The sequence below is a fragment of the Ambystoma mexicanum genome, chromosome 2q (assembly GCF_040938575.1).
Source record: "Ambystoma mexicanum isolate Mex_15411 chromosome 2q, UKY_AmexF1_1, whole genome shotgun sequence".
NCBI lineage: Eukaryota > Metazoa > Chordata > Amphibia > Caudata > Ambystomatidae > Ambystoma > Ambystoma mexicanum.
In genome coordinates this window covers 152,578,305-152,599,716 of record NC_090924.1, presented here as the reverse complement: position 1 = coordinate 152,599,716, position 21,412 = coordinate 152,578,305, and the positions used below count along the sequence as shown (strand labels likewise).

The following is a 21,412-nucleotide window of genomic DNA, read 5'->3' as shown; positions in this document are numbered from 1 at the left end:
TATGACAAACCGGCCTGCTCCAAAGGCAATGCAGACTCTCTCCTGTCCAAGAAGAGAGCCCACATTCAAGCCCATGTCTCTGCGACTTGTCATAACACGGCCAAACTCTTTAAAATCTGCAAGGAACTGGCCAAGCCTGCTGCTGCTTCTACCTCGCCTGTTCCCTGCCATCCCTGTGTACGGCCCTGGCCTCTCACTTGTCCACTAAAAAAAGAGGACATCCTGTCCTCTATTGCCTCTTCCTCTCTGAGCCCCCCTTTGGCTTACTCTTCCCCCCCCTCCTCTTTCTCTCTGACAAAACCAGACAAGGTTTATAGACTCGTCCGATCTGTGAAAGTGTCGGCTAAACAGGTGCACTCCTGCTCCTCCCGAACCATCAAGGACCATATTGACACCCACGCTCCGGCGGGGGCCAATTTCTGTAATCAATTTCGCCACTGGAATTTCCCAACTCTCCTCAAGCACTCCCCTGTGCACCCCCTTCTCAAAAAGCTGTCTGCCGATCCGACCTGTCCAAAAAACTATCGCCTGATTTCTATCACCCCTTTTCTGGGCAATCTCCTGGAAAAGCTGGCCATCTCTCAATTTACTCTCCATACTGAATTGGTTGGTTGTATCCAGGACCATCAGTCTGGCTTCAGAGCTGCCAGAGGCACGGAAACTGCTCTCCTGAGCACCCGTGAGGATCTGCTCTCTAACCTTGATGCCAGCATTCCTTCTGTCATCATCTTCCTTCATCTTTCCTCTGCCTTTGACACGGTCAACTTCGCCATCCTTACCTGGGCATCACAGAACAGGCCTTGGAGTGGTTGACCTCATTCCTCTTGGACCACCCCTCCCAGGTCCAACTTGGTTCCTTTCTCTCTGCCACCTCTCCCCTGTGGCGGAGGGTTCTATACTCTAGCTTTTTCAACCTCTACTTGGCCCCTTTGGCTCACCTGATCTCTACCGTCCCCTCTAACTTTCAGTGTTATGTGGATGACACTTTGCTCTCCTTCAAGCCCCTCTCAGCCTCTTCTGCTCTCTTGCTCGTTCCTGACTGTCTATCCGTGATTCAGGACTCATGTGCATCCAACGATCACTGTCTTAATGTCAGTAAAACTGAGATCTTTCTCATTGGGACTCCTGCTCCCGCTTTCCCCTCTCACTCTGGCCACCATCCTTGGGCGCTCATCCTTCACCTTCTTGTTAAGCAAAAAACATTGGTGTCATCTTCGACTCCACTCTCTCTCATCACTTTTGGACGTCTCCTCACTACCAGCTTCACCTCCTCAAAGGTACTCTTCCCTTTCTCACTTACCCCCAGATGCTTACTGTCTCCAGAGCCCTGGTTCTCTCTAGGCTGGACTATTGCCTCTTTCTCAATCTGTCTTCGGCTACTCTCCGTACTCTGCAACTAATCCAGAGCAGGACCACAAGACTTACTATTGCCCCGAGCCCACGGACCGTATCTCTCCAGCCCTGAAATCTCTTCACTGACTCCTGGTGGCTGCAAGGATCAAGTTCAAGACCCTTTGCCTTGTCCACAAGGCTTTCTAGGGCTGGGCCTGCACTACTTCCAACACTCTCTTCCTTAATACCTCCCTTTGCAAGCCCTTCCCTCAGCTATCTGCAACTCTCTAAGGGTCCAATGCTTCTCCAAGCAGAGAGTTGGGGGGGCGGGAGGGGAGGGATCTCTCTTTCTCCTATGCAGGTGACTCCCTCTGAAATGTCCTCCCTGCCCATCTCAAACTTGAGCCGGACCACCTGAAGTTTTGGAAGCAGCTCAAAACTTTCCTCTGCTTTCTCTCCCTCCTCTGCTGGCCTTCCTGTCTGCCCATGGACGGGTGGCTTGGCTACCCTCATTCTCACTTGGTACCAGGCTCTCTTGATCAGTCACCCCTGCACTGCATCTGGGCTGTAACTGTAACCTCTACAGTCCCTTGCCTCCTTGCTCTTACCCAGAGCCATGCTGCCCTGTGCTGCACTTATTTCAGAGCATTGCTGCCCTGTTTCTCAGTCCTACTCCCTGCCCTCACCGGCCCCACCGTACCTTTTACACTTCTCGTCCTCGCATTTGCACGATCTGAATGACACAAGACCTAGTAACATTGTTTGTCTTGTCCTCCCTCTGTCTTCCGTCCCTTATCTTGTCGTGCCTGGAAACGCTTGTTTGCTGTGTTATAAATGACATCTATCATATCACGCTAGTAATGGAGAAAAAAAGAAGGGAGCCCCTGATTTGGTACTCGGGTGCCCCTATTGTGCACCACCGAGGCTATGGACATAGCCTGTGGTAGAAAAATCACCAATAGTTGGTAGGACACGTCCACTGCTACCAGCCATAACTAGGAATTTGTCTATGTGACATAAATCACAGGAGCAGAGAAAAGGGGGATACTAAATATCCCTTTGGTACTCCACGTTAAGGTGCTGTGTCAATCTCTTGGGCTATAAAGTTTTGAGAGCGATACTAAGTATCTCTATCCTTGAACTGTAGTTACTCCGGTTCCATGTCATTTCATCACCTGCCTTTTCATCCTCAGGCTTTTAAACTTGCACATTCCATCGAATGTGCTCATGTTTTTTTTTTATTATTTAGGGGGGGTACCCCCCAAACTCCCCTCCCACACTTATTTTTTGTCATTGCCCACCCACACCCTTATCTGCCCTTTCCCACCCCCGCCCCCTAAAAGATTCGATGACCACATTTGATGGAATGTGCACTTTGAAAAGCCTGGGGGTGAAAAGGCAGACGATGAAAGGACGTTGTACCATTACTGCAGGATATAGAAAATAATCTCAAAGGAGGACCCAAAGGGTCCCCAGTTACGCTGTCCATAAGGATCTGTGTGCTGCAATAGTAAAATACAAATGCCTTTAAGAGATATGGAGGAAAAATAGACTTCATTGGACAGTTTAATATAAGGAGAAGAGTTCCAAAAGACAGCCCATAAGAATGAATGAGTTGAAAAGGGCTCAGCTCATTCAGGATTAAAGAAAAAGGTCCAGAAGTCCAGCAAAAAGTGCTGGGGGTCTCACTGAGAGGGGATGAAGCATATACACATGATAAATCTCCCTAACACTACTTGCCACCTTATGGCTGTTTCGTAACACTTTGGCATTAGACATTAATGCATAATGAAAGCTCATATGATATAACCTGGCCTAACATGGTCCAGCCAGCTAGCATATTTGGAAATTGCCATGTCACAAAAAAGGGGTGAATAAATACATACAAATGCAAGTGAAAAAGAAGTAAAACAGATTCTAGCATGCATTAGGATCTATGCGTTTTGTTACTACACCTAACAGACTAACATTACACGACATGTTCCTACAGCTAAAAGGTGTTACGTGGCTTAGTATAACATAAGATAGTGTAGCATACTCAAGCTAAGTCAGCTTAACATTTCAAAGGAGAGCTGAACTGAGACAAAATAGCATAGTGCAGCCAGATAGCGAAACCTGCCATTGCTTAGCAAAGCAAGCAATAATGTAACTCAGCCAAACAGCACTGCAAATGTAGCATGCGTGACACTCGCTGCCTCTCACTGCTTCTAGGTTTAACATCTGCTGCTGCTCTGGGGTTTGACTGCTTTCAAAATGTGAATGAAATTTTCTTTTGTAGGACCAGGCCAATGGCTAGGAGCATTCAACCAGTCACACTCTTCATTCAATCTACCCTGTTGCAAATTGAGTGTTGCTTTCCTTAAGAAATGTTTTGCCCCTGCCAGTGGTATCCCTACCCTAGTCTGCTGAAAGAAGAGAAGCGAGGGGAAGATAAGGAGTAGATGCTACAAACACAGGCAGGGAGAGATGCAGTGAGGGAAGAATAATTGGGCATAGCATTGGCGCGTGCTGGACCTTTTAGGTGGGTTATGGTTCTGCAGGCGAGAGGTTGTCTATGTTCTAAACGGTTGTGATAATTGGCTTGTTTCCAAGGCAGATTTGGAGACTTTTAGGTTAGTTCACACAGTAATATTGGATGTATGACAGGCTCGAGAATATGCTCGTAAAATGAAAAAATGGGTATGGAAAAAATGTCCTGAAAAGCAGGGCCTTTGTTTAGATTCATGTTAGGGGGAATTCTCAAAAATGTGTTAATTCCCTTCTCCTTAGAGACCCCCAGCAACTTTGCTGGATTTTGAGGACTTTAGTTTTTTTACCTTGAAAGAGTGTGAGCCTTTTTTCCCCACTCATGTATTTTGATGTATGTTTTACTCTTGTGTTCTTTGATTGAGTTTTAAGATAACTCCACAGTGCAGTGACACAGGGATGTCTTTAGACTTCCCAAAGGTTTAAATACCTTCTCTGGGATGAACTATTGTTTCCCAGAGAATGTAAGGTTAAATTGACTTTACTAGTCTTTTTAAATTCCTAGACCCAGCACACACATCTTCCTATAGAGTGCTGGAGGGGTGACCTAGCATCCCCTGTGTCTAGAAACTCATGTAGCAGTCAAATGCTACCCTTGGTGGCAGTGGTTTTACAACAAACTACCATGATTTTTCCCGACCGCCAACACTGGTAGCCAAAATCGCGGGAGCCATGTTTTTCAAGATGGTTCCTTAAGCCCCTTTGTTAAACATGTCCCGGTTGTCTTTTATTCGCCATTTCTTTTTGGAAAGGTCCTTCTAGTGTCTGTCTTTGCGCGCCAAACCATGTTTGGTCCCTTTGTTTCTATGCCTTTGGCGGGCTTCAGGACTCGAGGCCGCCTCTGTGAGTGTCTTGTGTGGGCAGGCAGTGAGGGAGGTGCCTGAAACTCTGTGCTTAGTCTCCTTGGAGACCCAAATGCACTCTGACGTGATTGGCTGGCTGACTGTCCGGCAAGGACAGCCACCCTGCTGAGTGAGTGGCAGCTACGCTGGAATGAATGGGAGACAACTGTTTAAAAGGCGAGTCTCTTGGACTGGAAAGCCGAGTCTACCACTGGAACAAAAGAACCGAAGACGAGCTGGAAGAGGACGGCTGCTGCAACTCCTGGACCATTGGTTTGCCCGGTGAAGCCCCGCTGCAGGTCCGAATTGCCAAGTTCATCTCGACAGAGAAGCTGAATAAGGACGACTTCTGGTGGTGGGGACCAGTCAACTCGTAAGCCACCTGGATACAATTCTCGAAGCTGGTTAGGATTAATCAGGGGGAAGAACACCAGCTTGTGTGCTTGAATTACAGCTACTCAAACTGAAGTGACTCCATTTTGTCAGTGTTTTCCGATGATCCCGCGCAGTGCAGGAGTCCCCCCCAACGTCCTCCATCTTGTCCCCACGAATGAGATCTGCAGGAACCAACTTCTTCAGCTGCATCTTTTGCTTCATATTAAGGTACTGTGCCAACCAGATTGAGAGAACGCCTCTCTTGCGGTGAAAGTTCGTGGAACTTTCCCAACTTGCAGGCCTAATGAGCTTGTGACCCAACATACGATTCTTTTTTGTACAAACTACTTCTGAGAACTTTTGCAAAGACTTTACCATTTACTTCAAGAACTGCTTTTTCCTATCCAAGACACTAGTCCATTGACTTTGGCCTAGGCCTATTGAAATGAATAGAGTTCTCTAGTGAACTAAAAATATTTGCACTGCCTAAGAAAGTATTTGTGAGCTATTCTGCTAACTTGTGCCTTTTTACTCACATTGAAAGTAACTGAAATGCCCTTTTGCTCCTATTTCAGGGGAGCCTAATTTGTTCAGAAACTCATTGGTTTGTTATTGAGGTGTGTTTGTGAATGATATTAAGTTGCCTCCTTCTAGTGAATGTTTTCTAAATGACTGTGTAATAAGTTAATCAGTGTTTTGCCAAGAAACCTTGAGTGCAGGTGTCTACTTGAACCACTGTGATTGTAAGACCTCTGTGTAACCTCATGTACTGCTCACATTCCCTCTTGAGATAAGCCTGGCTGCTCAGCTCGCTACCACAAAACTGTGTAGTACAGACTTATACCAAAGGTTGGTTTTGATTACACCTGTAGTCCTAATTGTATGTGGTGGTCCCAGAGGGTACTGCATGCAATTCTGCCTAACAAAGCAGACAAAAAGAAAATACTTGCAGCAAAGTTTCTATTCTTCCCCAATGTGGAGAAAGCAGAACACGTAATGGCGAGAGGTGGTAGTGAATAAGATCTCAAAGTACCATGCATTGTGCATACCCCGGACTTTGCTTAACAGATCAGCGTACTAGAAACATTTACTTCACAAAAATAGGAGAATACTTCCAACAAATTCTGAAGCGGCAATCAGATTGGACCCTGCTTTCACCTGCATGGCGCCGCAGTAAAGTGCTCTGCTGTTGCTGAGTGATCTGAAAAGGAAGTTTAAAAAGACATCTTTAATTTGCGTGACATATGGATTTAGAAAAGATCTGTTAATAAAATAGATGTTTACTCTCCAAAAAAAAGTATCCTCACTGGAAATTTCTTTTATTCTCCCTAAAACTCATTTTACACAGACAAAAAAAAAAATAGTAACACACTGCCTCTTATAAATGTTTTCTGAAACCATGCATCTCATGTGCGTGTGAGCTAGTTGGTACTCGAACTGGCTTTGACCTATTGGCCTGGATAGTCTCCATTTTCAAACCACTGTCCAGACGAGCCAACCTTCTTTTGCTGCTATCCAAAAATCTTTTTTCTATAAAAAAAACTTCTTGCCCGACTGTTGACAACTCTATATTCTGTGCATGTTTTTTTCGTCCTAGTAACTGCATATTGTTTTTTGATTCATTTTGGACCTCTGTAATATTATTTCTGTTGTCGTTTAGTATTAAGGCTTAGTTTGTCAGCATGTCCATTCACTAACTTGCATGTGATCTTCATTCCGGATGGTTCAGAAGGTATTCCTCAAAAGTAAACCTCTAGCATTGCACAATCTGAGCCCAAGGTTGCACATGCAAGCCAAGCTTCCCTTTTTAAAATATTTGAAAGTACATTTTTTGCTGTCTTGGTAAAGTTCCTATCTGCTACTGTGTGATTGGGGCACCTGTTTATTTGGAAGAAGCTAAGGACTAAACATACAAGATTGGTCCTCCCGAGTCAGTAGCTCATATCTTCTGATTTCTTTTGTTAGGTAAAGAACCTGGCCTCTTTGACCAAATTATCATTAATGATGATTTAGAAGAAGCATATGGAAATCTGAAGGGGACCCTTGCTGAGGTAAGTATTTCCAACTAATCTGCAATTTGCCTGCACTTGCTGTGTGGTAAACGGTTTCTTGAATTGCATAAGTTCATGGTAAGAAAATTTCAGACAAGACCAATGATCAGTCAAAATATTCTGATAGGACAGTCTGTGTACACCCGCTGGTGTTTCCCAAACCATGTTCACACTCGTCTCTTGCATCATGTTGAGGTGCTTTATGGGCAGGTTATACCTTGTAGTTAACGTGTGAGGTTGAACGGACTAAAGCTTTTAACTTTAGTTGTTCCTTGCCATCTTTCACATGACGTTTTAAACTTCCAGAAGTCCTGCTCTATAATGCAGCATTAAAATGCATACAATCTTAAACCATTGTTCCGAAGTCTGCTGGTTATAGTGCTCGGTTGCTAAGGTTTAAATGGGACCGCACTACCTGGAACATTTTGTGGCATATTGGGCAAACATCATTATAACAAACTGTCTTTGTTTAAGTTCTTCAGAGCCTATAAAATCTTAATTATGTAAAGCATTTATCAGATAACATTGACCTGTGTCAAAAGTACTGATGTTTTGAGCAGATTGCAAAATGATTACCTGCGCCTAATTGGACTAGTTGTGAGGTAGGTTTAGTGCCAAATGTGCATCCAAGAGAAGGTGGCCAGTGTAGTCTTGAACTGTTGGTGAGGCGTAAGTGGGTACTGAGCTCATTGACTTCCCCTAAATTAAAACTGCAAAAGGATCAGCAGTACAGCAAAAGGAAAACAAATAAACACTGTACCCAAGGCATCAGGTAAGACTTTGAGATAAGAGCATTTTACTTCCTTCTTTAAAAGTTAAATAAACATGTTTAGTGCATTTTTAAAAACTGTTCTCTTTCCACAGTAGTGTATTTTTAGGCAAGTAAACATGTTAATAAAAAGCATATTTCCTGTTGGCTACCCTCGATTATTTGCAAGGAGCAATTCCCATAAGTGAAAAGCAGATTTCTAATGTATTGTGTCCTCCCACGTATTCCTCATCTTTGATACATTTGTATCCTGCTTTGCAGTCTCAGGAACTATTTCGACAGCAGTGGGCACTGTGAGGCCTCAAGTAGATGTCCCTTGAAGGTTTCCACTCCCTCGTCCAGATGTTGCGTTGTTACATTGATGACAGTAAAAATAGCACACACTGCACCCGTTGCCGGTCCGACTCTCCTCAGTGAATCTCTTCAACATCGTAATTCTTTTTGGTAAATCTTCACAATGTCTACGCGACAGGCTTTAAGAGATGTGCAAACTGTGACTCAAATATATCGATCACTGATCTGCACAGAATTTGTCTAGTGCCTCGGGGAAGAACACAGTCGTAGAGTGCGGCTCCTTCCAACTAATGGCCAGAAAAGCCTTGGAGAGACTATCGAAAGTCACCCTAGGCTGGTCGGTTTCCAAATCTGTCTTCCACACCTTAGAAGAGAAAATCTTCCGACGGTAGAAGCTCCACCGGAGAAGTCTCCAGAAAGGCCCAAAAAATGATGTAAACATTCCAAACTGTCAACATCCTGAAGTGATTCCCTCACTCTTCTTCGTTGTCACGGAAGCAGTCGAAACAGCATCAGCGTTCCGCATCTTCCATCTCCTCGCCCAACAAGCCTCGGTGCATTTTACCGATCAGACTGGTTCAGCATCTGAAGGGGGAAAGTTCTGTGAAAAAAATGATGGCATTATTCTTGAAGGCGGCTCCTCGAGAGTCAAAAAAGGCTATTGATCACACTGCGTCTTTCCAAACTGGAATGGAATTGGGGCAGGCTTCGACCTGTGCGCCCAAAAGCCTGAGTCTGAAGGCTTCTGGGATGTCTTCTCACGTAGCTGCAACCACAGAGACCACACCAAAGCCAAAAGCTTCTGCGACTTCCTCGTCAAAGGGCCCATTGTCAAGCTCAGGCACAACTTAAAGCTTCAAACCCAAGTCGAAGAGCGATTTCTTCAAATCCTTTGGATCCATTTGTGAGGAAGATGACATCATACAGTTCGGGTATGAACATTTTGGAACTTCCAATGTGCCTGAAGAATTAGTCTCGGACCAATCCAGCCTACAAGACCTAGTCACTTGTCTGAAGAAAGCCAGTTGTCTGGATACCTTTCCTGAGGTTTAATTTGTCATGCCAGGTGACCATTCGGACTCAAATGCAGCCTATAAAACGGTCATGAATAGCGTGATTGAGTATTTTTTGGTTGGGGGCGTTCTGCTAAGGACATTACCCAGGATGGCCCTCCATACATGATGGTTTATTTATCTAGCGCCTATACACAATGTGTTTCAAAGCGCTTCACAACAAGGGAGGGAACAAGGGAAGATACAAAACATTCTTACAGGCCATGAACAAGAATGTGAAATAAAACTATCATACTCTGCCTAGTGCCATTTCAGATAGTGCAAGTGCTAAAACACAGATAGGAAGGAAATGGGAAACAGACAGGCGACTACCGTACTAGGCCCGACAACATTTCTGGTAGAGCCGGAGAATTACACAAGGTGTGGGAGAGGGGAGGAGAAGGGGGAGAGGAACAAAACAAGCGACTATCGTACTAGGTCTGACTACATTTCCGATAGTGCTGGAGGGGGCAGAAACAAGTAAGGAGGGAGAAGGGAGTCTAACAAAGTTATCATCATACTAGGTCCAGGGACCATTCAGATAGATTAAGTGCATAGAAAAAAGTAAGATGGGGGGGGGGGGCGAGAGGGAGAGAATGGGGGGGGAGATGAGAACAGAGAATAAAACAGTGAAAAGAGCAGAGAAGTAGAGGATAGACCGTAAACAGTTGCAGAGGTCAGTGAGGCACATAATGTTGCAAGGGGACAAAAAATGTGGGCATGGATTCACGAGAACAATGGGCACAGCATGGGTCAGGACCAACCTGAGTGGGAGATCCAGGGAAGATCCAGCATGTGAATTGAGGGGGGTGAAGCCCCGAGAGTCGGTGTCCAAAAAAATTAATGAAGTGTTGTCAAAAGCCATTGATGGTGAACCCTTTGTTACTCAAGACAACTCTAGCAATGAAAATTGGGGTGGGGGGCAGGAAAGGGAGTGGGAGGGGGGGGGTTATACAGCAACGTCACAGGGGGAGGAGGCGTGGCTTTCTGCATTTCTTATTCCAGAGAAGTGCAGAAACAGTTACTGATATGCTACCCCAAAATAGGTAGCATAAGAAGATGAAAACACAATTATATATATATCGAGCCGTTAAACATAAGCGTGGGAATTGGACCATAAGTACAAAAACTCAAGTGTAAACTTTTTGATAGGTACTGCTTTGCTAACCCAACCTAGTTCGCATGGTTATATACAAGAAACAACATTGTTACAGCAACACGTACATTTTGTGTTCGGTGTTCAGCCCCTCAGTTGTGCTGCGTAAATAACAAATACATTTCGATTCCATACGTTTAAGTGTCCGTTGCAGATCTCCCCCTCATTTGCTACATTTGGCTTTCATTAGGCCAATGAACTAAAGATCTCCATTATTGCACATTTGCTGGCATGTTTGCCAATAGTTTGCCAATGAAGTTTGCCAATGGAAACCTGGGATCCTGACTATTTAGACTAGCCAGATGCTCCCCAATATGAATTCTTAACTGCCTGATGTTGCCTCCAATATAAGCTTATTGCGCACACATATAATGGCATACACCACATGAGTTTTACTGTAGATGAAATCTCTAATATTGGCTGGTTATAAAGGACAACTGATCCTGTATTACAGTACATTTGAATTCTTGGACACCTGTGTTCACAATGATTTTTGCGAACATGTCAAACTATTAAGGCGAACGTGAGTGATAAGTGTACTTTATTTCATTTGTCATACAATAACACACTCGCAACTTTGCTCGTGTACCCCTCTAAAGATTTATCGAGCATGCACCCACCGAACCTGTGGTAGAATCTTAAACCATTCATCCTAATCCTTGCTTTTATGCTAACCATCTCCAGATGTTTCACCTTGGATAGAGTCCCTCCTAAGGAGCCTGTGCTGCCCATACAGCAGTAAATAAAAAAACCCACCTTCTGTGGACCCTGACTTTCTTTCCAGGCACTTTACACCAGAGTTTGGTGGTGCCAGGGCAACTTCCACTTCAGCGGCAGCAGCTTATCCGACTATCCCCCCGGATGGGAATAAGGGTTATGATGCACCTGCAAAGAGAGTATCGAATCATGGAATTAAAAGCCATTTATTCATCTTGTGCTCTGGCAAAATACACATCTTTCTCCAGCGTCAAATATAATTCCTGAAGGGGGGAAAGGAGATGGATTCAATAATCTAATGAATGATGGCAAGGAGGCCTCTTGCCAGTCCGTTCAGTCAGGCCTAGGTGCGTCAGACTGCGTTGTGGGTGTAAGGGCTCTAGTGCAGTGATCAGAAGATTTGCTTGGATACGCAAGTCTGTGTTTGCCCCCTAAAGTCCAATCAAGGTTCCTGGATCTGCCTGTTAACGCATCTAACCTTTTTGGACCAAAGGCAGACAGCCTAGAAAGCTACAAGCTTCAAAGGCTGCAGCCAAGTCCTTGGGGGTAGCTATTTGTCATCCGCAACAGCCGCCTTCACATGCTTGGAGAGGGCGTTCCTTTCAGTATGAATCCTCTTTTGGCCAAAGGGGACGTGGACAAGCTACCCAGAAGCAAGGACAAAGGAGGTTCACACGTGCCTCCAGAGGCCATGGAGGAACAACTGCTCAGGCATCATCCTCATTTCCCTCTGCCCCAAAACCTCTCTGAGCACTTTGCTCACAGAATCCCAATGGGAGGCAGGTTGGCCAGCATCTGCAAGAATGGCATCTCATTAATTCATATGCATGGGCACCACAGACAGTGCCCCAAAGGTACTGTCTCGCATTTCTGCAAAGCCCCCAGATTGTCCCCCGAATGAGCAATCCCTTGGGGAACCAGATCCTCTCCTTCTACAGGAGAATCTTTCCCTGTTGGAGCATGGTGACCTGGAGAAGGTACATGTAGCGTAACAATACCAGTGTTGGTGGTACTCCTGGTTCCAGTAACAGCTGGAGATTTTTTTTTTTTTTACTGGTGGGACCTAAATATTTGTCCCAGGTATGTCACAGCAACTGAGCGTAGCATGGGAGCCGCACCAATCAAGGAGGGATCAGGTGGATGGGGGTGGGAGGGTTGTCCCCCAAGAATTTATTTTAAATAATGGATTGAAATGGTGCATTTTAGAGTGTGCTTTTTTTGAAAAATTGTGTAAAAAGTCAAACAGTTGGCAATTTGTTTTTTAGGGTAACACCTGAAAAACATCCAATAGATGTGTCACCAACCGTGCACAGGAGCGTTTCTCCAACACATTTTCATGATGCCTTTTCCCACAATGTGCCAGTATAAAATATTTTCATACTGGCTGTGCCCATACATTTTCATGCTGACTGCACCATTATACCCTAGTATTCCCATATAAGGACATACTCCTGGTTGCTTTGATTATAATGACAGTAATGATACTATAAGAAAACATTTTCATATTTTTTCTGCCAATATATGGCAGTATCCCCACGCAAGAACATGCTCCAGTTGGCATACCAAATGCATGCCAAAGTAGTAAAACCTGTCCAAACAGGCTGCACAAAAATGTCAGTTGAGCTACATAATAACACTTATGCTTGCTTTCGTAAGATGCCCAATACAAAAAGTACCCCAGGAGGGTGGGTTGTTGAGGGCTCAAACGATGATCTAATGTTAGCGGTCATGAATTTCCTGATGACTTTTAAAACGGCTATCATGAATACCTTGACGATCCTCGGCGACCAGTTAAGGTCACTAAAAAAAGAGGTTGAGGCGCTGGGCAATCGGGTTAAGCAAAGTCTGACCTGTAACCCATCTGGGAGGGGGGTTGATCAGGGAGTAGCCCCGGTAATAAATGCTGGAATAAATGGGGAACAGAGCACGGGCCAAGGACTTGTGGTTCCCATGGAAATGCATCGCCCTTCAGGCCATCCTCCCAGCCAACACATGCTCTGTCAGATGTTGGAACGCTCCCAGCCAACTACCCCTGTGTTCGAAATCCCGAAGTACCCAAGGTGGAGAACAAGTTATAATCAGAAGAGCCCCTGTGCAGGAACAGGACAAGGTAGACACAAGGCGATATCCCCTGCAGTTGCCTCTGGAAGCTTTACCGCTAGTGGGTGTAATATTAAATGTACCAACTGTGGGATCAGGGTGTACTGAAGCCTGTGGAACCCTGATCAAGAAATCAGACCAGTGGGTTAACTCTCATGTAGAGGGAGAGTCCATAGACCTTCGTATGATTTTAATGGCCCTTAGGACCCCATGCGTGGGCCCCTAAGGCTAAGTCAATAGCCGGTGACTGTGTGGTGGTAACTTTAAAAATAATGCACAGGTGGCCAAGTACTTGGCTGAGTCCAATCTGGTCACTCCAGTCACATTTGCAGGGCTTGGTTGGTGTTAAACTTCTACCCTCAAGATGGGGAGAAGGAAGGGACAGCATCTATGGGTATGAGCCGTGTCCACTTAAATAGGCCCATGGGCCCTTGTTAGATCCGCCCCAAGTGGCTCAATCCCCATGTGGTGTGCTTCGCATCGAGAGGGGGTGAATGGCCTGGTTGGCAGAGTACCTGACCAATATTGTCTCAAAACCAATTTGCCTGTCTCACTGATATGGATATCGAATGATGCCATTCCCCTGGTGTGCCCGCAAGAGGTGGTATTGCTGCTCGGGGCCTCCCCAGTGTAGAGTCTATGGATGGGGGGGGAGATGCCATGTCATTATTGACATGGAATGTGCTGGCATAAGAACTAGACTTGCGTGCACAGAGTCAGAGGTTATTCCGCAAGATAAATATTGTGTTACTCCAAGAAACATCATCCCGGGATGAAATCTATGTTGATGGCTTTGTCTCATACCAGCGGGTGGCGTAGAGAAATAAGAGCAAGAAGCTATGGTGGGCTGTGCTTTTTGGTTAAAACGCACTTGGTGAGTGTGCAGGTCATTTTGGCAACTCGGGTGCCATTTGTATTGGTGGTCAAAATCCGTAGATCGTGCCAGGTGGACCCTTTAGTAGTGATTTGTATAACAGTCCCCACAAACACGAGAAACATTGTTTGGGTGTTCTGGCACTTGTGCTGGAGGAACTTTCTGTAAGTTTCCCCATGGGTAATGTGTGTTGGATACTTGGAGGCGATTTAAACGCGAAACTGGGGGGTGGGCCGGTAGATAACCTATACGACAATACAGGGGATGCAGTGGCAGGGATACCTTTGTCCATTATGATGGATACCAGGCTCTTTGTGGAAGGCTTGCGCCTTTGGCATTACCTTTTATGAGTGGGGACTACGGTCTACAAATGGGCCGCTGGTTGGGGACATCCCCGGTAGAGTAACTTGTTCCTCAACAACTGGTAGCTCCACAATAGATTTGTGTGTCCCGGTAGTGCACTGGGGACTCATAACAGGGTTTGAGATATTGGCTGATATTTGTAGTGCTCATTTTCCCATCAAACTCCGGATTAAGTCAGCTGTAGAGGTGGACATGCTTAGCAAAGCATATCCGCTGGAGGCATCTCTTGATACCTCTCGGCACAGGCTTAAATGGAAGGAGGACAGGAAGGACGAACTAATAAACTTGATAACTTGCTGTCTGTGAACCTGGAGAGTGAAGGCACACTGAAGGAGTTTGGAAGTGTGCTGACTCGGCTCTCCCAGGTTTTTTCTTGTGCTCCAGCCAAACAAGGAGGAAAGAGAGGGGGGTTGCCATTTCAACTCTGATTGTACCAGAGCCAGGAAGCACTTACTACATGCTTTGGGTAGTACCGGGTTCACCAAAACCACCATCATAAGTGCCAGATCAAACTATAAGAAAGTCTTGGCTACTAGAAAGAGGAAGAAGCGTGGGGCGGCTAGTTGGTAGCCGCAAGGGACAACGACTCTAAATAATTTTTTGGCGATAGTCCAGAAGGGTCCCTATCACTATTTTAACATGGGCACCCTGATTAATAATGTCACAGACCAGGCCTGGTTGTACCATTTCTCTTCACTCTAAAGTGTGGGGAGCAGGGCTGAGGGAGATGGACAAGCAGATAGGGGTAGCCCGGAACGCAGTGATGAGACCGGCACTTAGGATAGTATTGTGTTCTCAGTGGATGAAATAAAGAAGGCTGTTTGCTGCTAGCAATGCAACAGAGCTCTGCATTTGGATAACTTCCTTGCAGACCAATTTGTTATGGAGCCAGATCTCTGGGAACCAGTGCTCATCCAAGGGTTCAACGTCATATGTGCAGGGGTTTTTTTCTATCCCACCTTCATGGTCCATGGCTGTAATTCAGCCCATTTACAAGAAGGGATCCGAGGCTTCCCCTGCTTCGTTCAAACTCATTTAACTCTAGGACTCCATTTTTTAAATTTTGGGTTGCGCCATAGGTTGCGAGTAGTGGTGTTCTCTCCGAGGTTCAATTAGTGTTTAGGCCAGGGCTGGGAACAGCAGAACAGGCAAATAATCTCTATTTAGTACTGGCACATTCACTTTATCTGAAGGAGCCCATCTGGCATTCATGGACCTGAGCACAGCATTTGACAAAGTCAACTGTGCCAAGTTGTGGGATATGTTCGGGTCCATGAAATGCCCGGAGCACTGGTGAACCTTCTGGCGAGGCTACATGGCACCACGCAAGCATGTGAGGAATGGTGTCAACGGGCGTTGCACAGCTTCTTTAAAGTCGAACTGGGGGTGAGCCAGGGATGTGTGGTGGCACCCCTACACTTCAGCTTATATATAAATGGTCTCCACAAGCACCTATTAAAGTCCTCTCCTGACGTCCCAATGTTAGATGGCCGGCCCCTACCAGTCCTGGTGTATGCGGATGACTCGTATTGATGGCCCGTACCCCAAGGGCTTTGCAGGCCCTCATCTTGGAATGTCGTCTTCATGGAGGGCCTGGATCTGGTGGTAAACGCAGCAAAGTCAGCAGTGATGTCCTGCTGAAAGGGGAGATGAAGATCAGTTTGAGGGCCATTTATTGTAGGAATAGTGTTCTTCCCAGGATTGACCATTTTGACTATCTAGGTATCAGAGTCTCAGCTAACATGGGCACTATGGCCCACGTAAACAACAAACAGGTCCTGCAGTTCAAGCAGGCTTTGGGTGGGCTCTCTAGGGCCATGTTTAAAGCAGAACCAATAGTCCCTTTGCTACAGTTGCACAAGGGAAAGGCGGCTTTGGTTGCTAAATTTGGGATGGAGTTGTGGGGCCACGCCAATGTTAATGCGGCACAGACCCTGGAGTACCAATTTCTGAAGAACTTGCTGAGATGCCCAACGTCTGCTCCGAATTTCAGGGTACTTGGGGGACTGAGTTGCACATCAATTAGCGACAAGATTTCCTTGCAGGCGATATTGCACTGGTTTAGACTATGGGTTAATTATAGGGCATCACTTCCCACAAATTGATCACCTTTCTGATAGATGAGGACCAGGGAGACAAGGTCCTGTGGTTGTCCTACATCAGGAAACAGTTGAGGGAAGGGATCAACTGTACACATCTGTATCCACCCAGTAGCAGGCTCTCCAGGGGAGAAATTAATCGATGCACTGCTTGTCTTTGAGGCTGCGTATCTGGACAGAGAAAGCATAGAAATCGTGAAGCCAAAGATTTGCGGGCTGATGACAATCGTGTTCCTGGGTGATCAGCGCTATTTTCTATGGGTGGAATCCCCGAAGGACCGTGCCCTCGTATCTAGGGCAAGGTTTAACTGCATCCGCCTAAAGGCTGTGGTGGCAGCATGGGCCGGGACCGGTGCAGACCGATCGTGTCCAATTTGCAAAGCTCCATAGGAGGACCTGGCACACTTGATTCTCTTTTGCCCTGCGTATGCACAGGCGAGAAAACGACTACTAATGGGGGAAATGGGCATTGTGCAATACAGGCCAGCTCTAACTTACCTGTTATGGACAAATTCACCACAAGTGATCTGGTCGTTACTCTCGTACCTAACAATAGCACTTTGTCATAGGAAACAACGGCTTGACATACTGCCCTGACAATGAGTTTTTATACATTGATAAATTAATTGACCTCGTAATTTTTCCTGTTTGTTGTTTTTGCTGTGGTTTTATGATGGTATGTTTTTATTGTGACCTTGTTATATATTTGTTGTACATCGCAATGGTTTTATGGATTGTTTCTATATGCAAATCCGAATAAACTTGAAGAAAATGTCATGCCTCAGTAAGACATGGCTAGACTGGGTACATACAAAAGGCCAATAACACTTGTCCTTCCTCCTTTATCAAAGAAGTCCAAAACAAAATTTCATGCCACAAAAAGAACAATTCCACTGATCATGTTTGCTTTATCAAAACTGCCCAAGTCATACCACAATAAGAAATGGCTAGACTGGCTGTATTAAAATGCCAGTCTAGCTATATAATACTTGCCATGCCTACTTCATCAACAATTCCCAGTAAAAAATGCCAAGCCTGCTCCATGGTGCACCAGCGCCTTGCACTCAGATATAATCACATTAATGATGTATGCGATTGTGTGATTGCAAGGCGCTAGGAGCTGGGGTCCCAAGGTACAGACATGCCATTTTCTTTTACTGGGTATGGATGCCCAGTTAAAACTGCCATGCCCGCCCCCTGAGGGCCCTGAGCTCCTCACAGGCACACATTGTGTGCTGGGGGGACCCAGCCATGGTACATTTTTACTGTGCATCTATCAGATTCCCATTAATAAATGGTGTTCCTTCCCCCATTGCCCTCCAGTGCCTCACATGCACAGATAATCAGTTGTGTACATATGACGCTGGGGTTGTGTGTATGCAAGGTGCTCGGGGGCAGGTATGGTATTTCTTTTTACTGGACATTGATCATCGATGTCCAGTTAAAAAACAAAAAACGGGTTGTCCCTGTACTCGTGCAGGCTGGTAGTTATTACATCATTTGCCACATTCTAGTGTTCCTTAGATTCCTTCCAGGCAAACACTCAGAATATGGATTTGGTGTGCATCCCAGGCACCCATCTATACATCCTACCGGATATATGGTGCACACTTGTTTCGATACAGCCTAGTTGTTTAGTTTCACTGAACCCTGGTTGCTATTTTAATGGGCTCCTGTCACCAACCAGTGAGTTCAACAAGCAGCCGAAAAAGGACTGGCTTCAAGTCCCAATTTAAGACTTTTATCCCTTCACTGTTACTCTCTATTTTGCTTCGTTGTATCAAGTGGTGGCGTGAATTTGGGTTACGACTAGGCAGGCGTACATCTTATGTAGAGCTGTGTTTAGGTAACCTATGACCGAACGTAAAGGCTTGTGTAGTTGATATAAATGGTTTAACCTTTTTTAAAAAGGAACCTTTTTCCCCAAATGGTTAATTCGCCAATTCCTACCCTAGCAGTGTTTGGATCTCAGAGTATTGCTTGAATCAATTCGCTAGGCAACAATACAACAAAAGATGTTCAAAAAGGAATAGAATCTTGTATCAGTAGAGCTTTGGACATGCTTTTGTGATCTAGGCTATTGTCTTGTTTTCAAGCGTTTGTTTTTCTGATTTTCAGGAAATTCAGCGGGCTCAGGAATTCACAAAATCATCATGACCTGATCTATCTGCTCACCAATACTTCCGTTCAACACCATGTTTAATTATAAGAGACATTCCTGGTGACCACGGCTGCCATCTTTCAAGACCCCTGCATTGAACAAAGACCATGTACCTATGAATCTTCTCATTTTGGAACGTTTGTTGTGTTCGTAGGATTACACGGCTACTTTTCCTTTGTTTTTTACAAGCAACCAAACTGACAGCATGGGACTGTCCTAGCAAAATCATTTTTTGTATATATTTATTTTTTAACAAACATTTGTAAGTGAGCGATTTACTGACCACATTTTGTGGTTTTTCTTTTTATCTATAGCGCTTTCAGAGGGTTGACCTAAGGAATCAAACGCGTAAATTGTAATGTTTAACTTTCTGTTTTCAATTTTCCTTCTTTTGGCAGGTGTAGCAGATCGGTATCCTAGGCCATTTTTTTAAAATTATATGATTTGCTATTGTCATGGTGTTTCTCTCAAATTCCTGGGATTGTGTGTAAAGTCTGTCTAATTTTTTATTCAAAGATTACATATTCCGCCAATTATGTTAGAGATGTAGGAAGGACGTTGAAGCTATAGATTGTTATTTGTGTATATCTGCATCCATCTACACTTTGCTTTTCTTTTGCGGCAGCACTATAGTTAAAGACCAGTTTTTAAATGTATGTGTATGTGTTTCAGACTCTGTTCTGGTCCAGTCACCTTATCGTTTAATATGCAATGCATTGGCCATCTTAATGTGCATTGTGTATCCTTGGTAATGTCATTAATTAAACCTGGATCTTTTTTGCCTTTAAACCACCTTGTCACCCAGACATGAAGAGATAATTCAACCTACTACTGTTTTTACCCATGCATGTGTTTGGGTGATCAGATGATTTTATATCATAGGGTTCTGCAACCTTTGACTCGCCATAGGTTTGGGAATTTATCTCCCTTCAGCCCTAGCCAGCATTGTCAATGGGAGTCAATTTAAAACCTCTGGAGAGCCGCAGATTGCAGCCCCTGCTGTGTCACCAGGACACATATTTTCCAGTCTTGCTCTTTCCTCATCATTGGTATGAAGTGCTTCCCCTCAATTTGTTCAAATGGAATTTGCCAAGATTACACCCCTGTGGATTCATTCGTTTGTTCGAATGAAAACAAAGCATAAGAACCTGGTTTTCTGGTGACCCAAAGTCCTCTTGAGAGTATTGTTTGATTAATCTGAGATTGAGAGAGATTGAGAGTGTGTGTGATTGATTTCATAGGCCTGTTAAAAGTTGCATTGGGCGTCCTACAATCACTATATTGCCGCAGGTCTGCTGAACCATATTGGTTCCACACCTCACATGAGAGTTGGGAATGAAGAAGTGATCATGCAGTTAAAGGGCAGTACTATGATATGCCAATAGTAGATGGCAGTGAAAGCATACGGTAGCCCCAGATTCTCCCTATAAGCAGCACATATGTCGCAATTGCCATTGTCGCAACCCCATCCCCACCCCGCAACTGGCACTTTGTGGAATGTGTGCCATACATCTTTATAGTCTGCTTTACATTCTGCTTTAGCTCACCAGGCCATTTTTCTCCTTTGGTCTCCCTTGCAACTAGAAAATTGCTTTGCAATTCTCAGTATTATTTTAGTTCTCAGATGTATCTTCTTTGACAAGCCACAGTCCTTAATAAAAGGAGCTATGCAACCCTGTGAAGACAGTTGTTAAGTCTAGGAAGGAAGCCGGACGGAATAATCGAGGGATTTTTGGAAACCAAATTTCTTCTAGAAGCTATTGAGTCTGCTTGTGCGAATTGAGTGAAAGCTCCAAGAAGCGAGTTGGCCTATGGAAAGCACAATTTATTTTAAACTGAAAACGTTATATCCTAGGTACAGAGAATGGTTTCACATCTTCAGGACAAATGTACCAATCTGGAAGATCTTGCTTTTTCCTATTGAGAAAACTGGTAGTGACTTAATCTGCCAAGAATGGCAGATTGCCTGCCATCATGTTTGGTCTACGAAGAATGCCACCTTCAATCTGACAGTTAATTAAACAAATTGTCTGAGTTCTGTTTGACTGCTCCTCCTTCCTAACCTCCCACAGGCGCTGGGCTTTTGAGATCGGGACGTTTTTGAGAGCTGTCCACCTCAGTCCATGTTTATGGTTCAATGGCCGATAGTCTGCAGTGAATTTGGCTTTATCCAAGCAATAATCAGTTGTTGAACTGTTTCACATGGCTGAAAGGAATTTTCTTCTGTGACGATCCATTTATAACAGGCCATCGTATTTTGCCAGCCATGCTGGAAACCAGCTACAGCAATCTAGCCAAAAGACCAAGAATCTTCCATGCCCTCCACCAATGCAGGGCTATGGTTTGGCACTGAGTGTTCCTGCTGTAATTGTCCATGTATGCATACATCTATGCTCCCATCCAAACCAGGCATGAGAACACTTGCTTGACAGCACATTCTCAACCGCCCCCAAAAGCATTTTTATCTTCCTTATTTTTTGAGACTGGTCAGAACATCTTTTGCTTAAGGCAAGCTTCATGAACAGAAGCTTTTGAAATTCTAACATTCCTGCATGATGTGTAAAATAGTTATTTTGGAAAAATGCTGTATATATGGAAAAGAGTATATAATTATGCACATGCACACAAACACTTCATCACAGTGTCACATTCCAAGATCTGTTAAGGTTTTTCCTCCTCCAATGTATTGTATCTGTTGGAC

At 44.8% G+C, this 21,412-nt stretch overlaps 1 protein-coding gene across 3 annotated transcripts in view; it reads left to right on the top strand.

Annotated features, from left to right (window-relative positions):
* GUK1 (guanylate kinase 1) overlaps positions 1-19,500 on the top strand; it is a 345,694-nt gene extending 326,194 nt beyond the window's left edge. For 2 of the 3 annotated variants that reach the window (XM_069647072.1, XM_069647071.1), the window contains exons 7-8: positions 7,041-7,126; positions 18,669-18,858. In XM_069647072.1, the coding sequence (XP_069503173.1) occupies positions 7,041-7,126; positions 18,669-18,707 (125 nt within the window). In that variant the 3' untranslated portion in view covers positions 18,708-18,858. Of the gene's footprint in view, positions 1-7,040; positions 7,127-18,668 lie in introns of all 3 variants that reach the window. The other variant, XM_069647070.1, reaches the window with a different exon arrangement.
* The last annotated feature ends 1,912 nt before the right edge of the window (positions 19,501-21,412 follow it).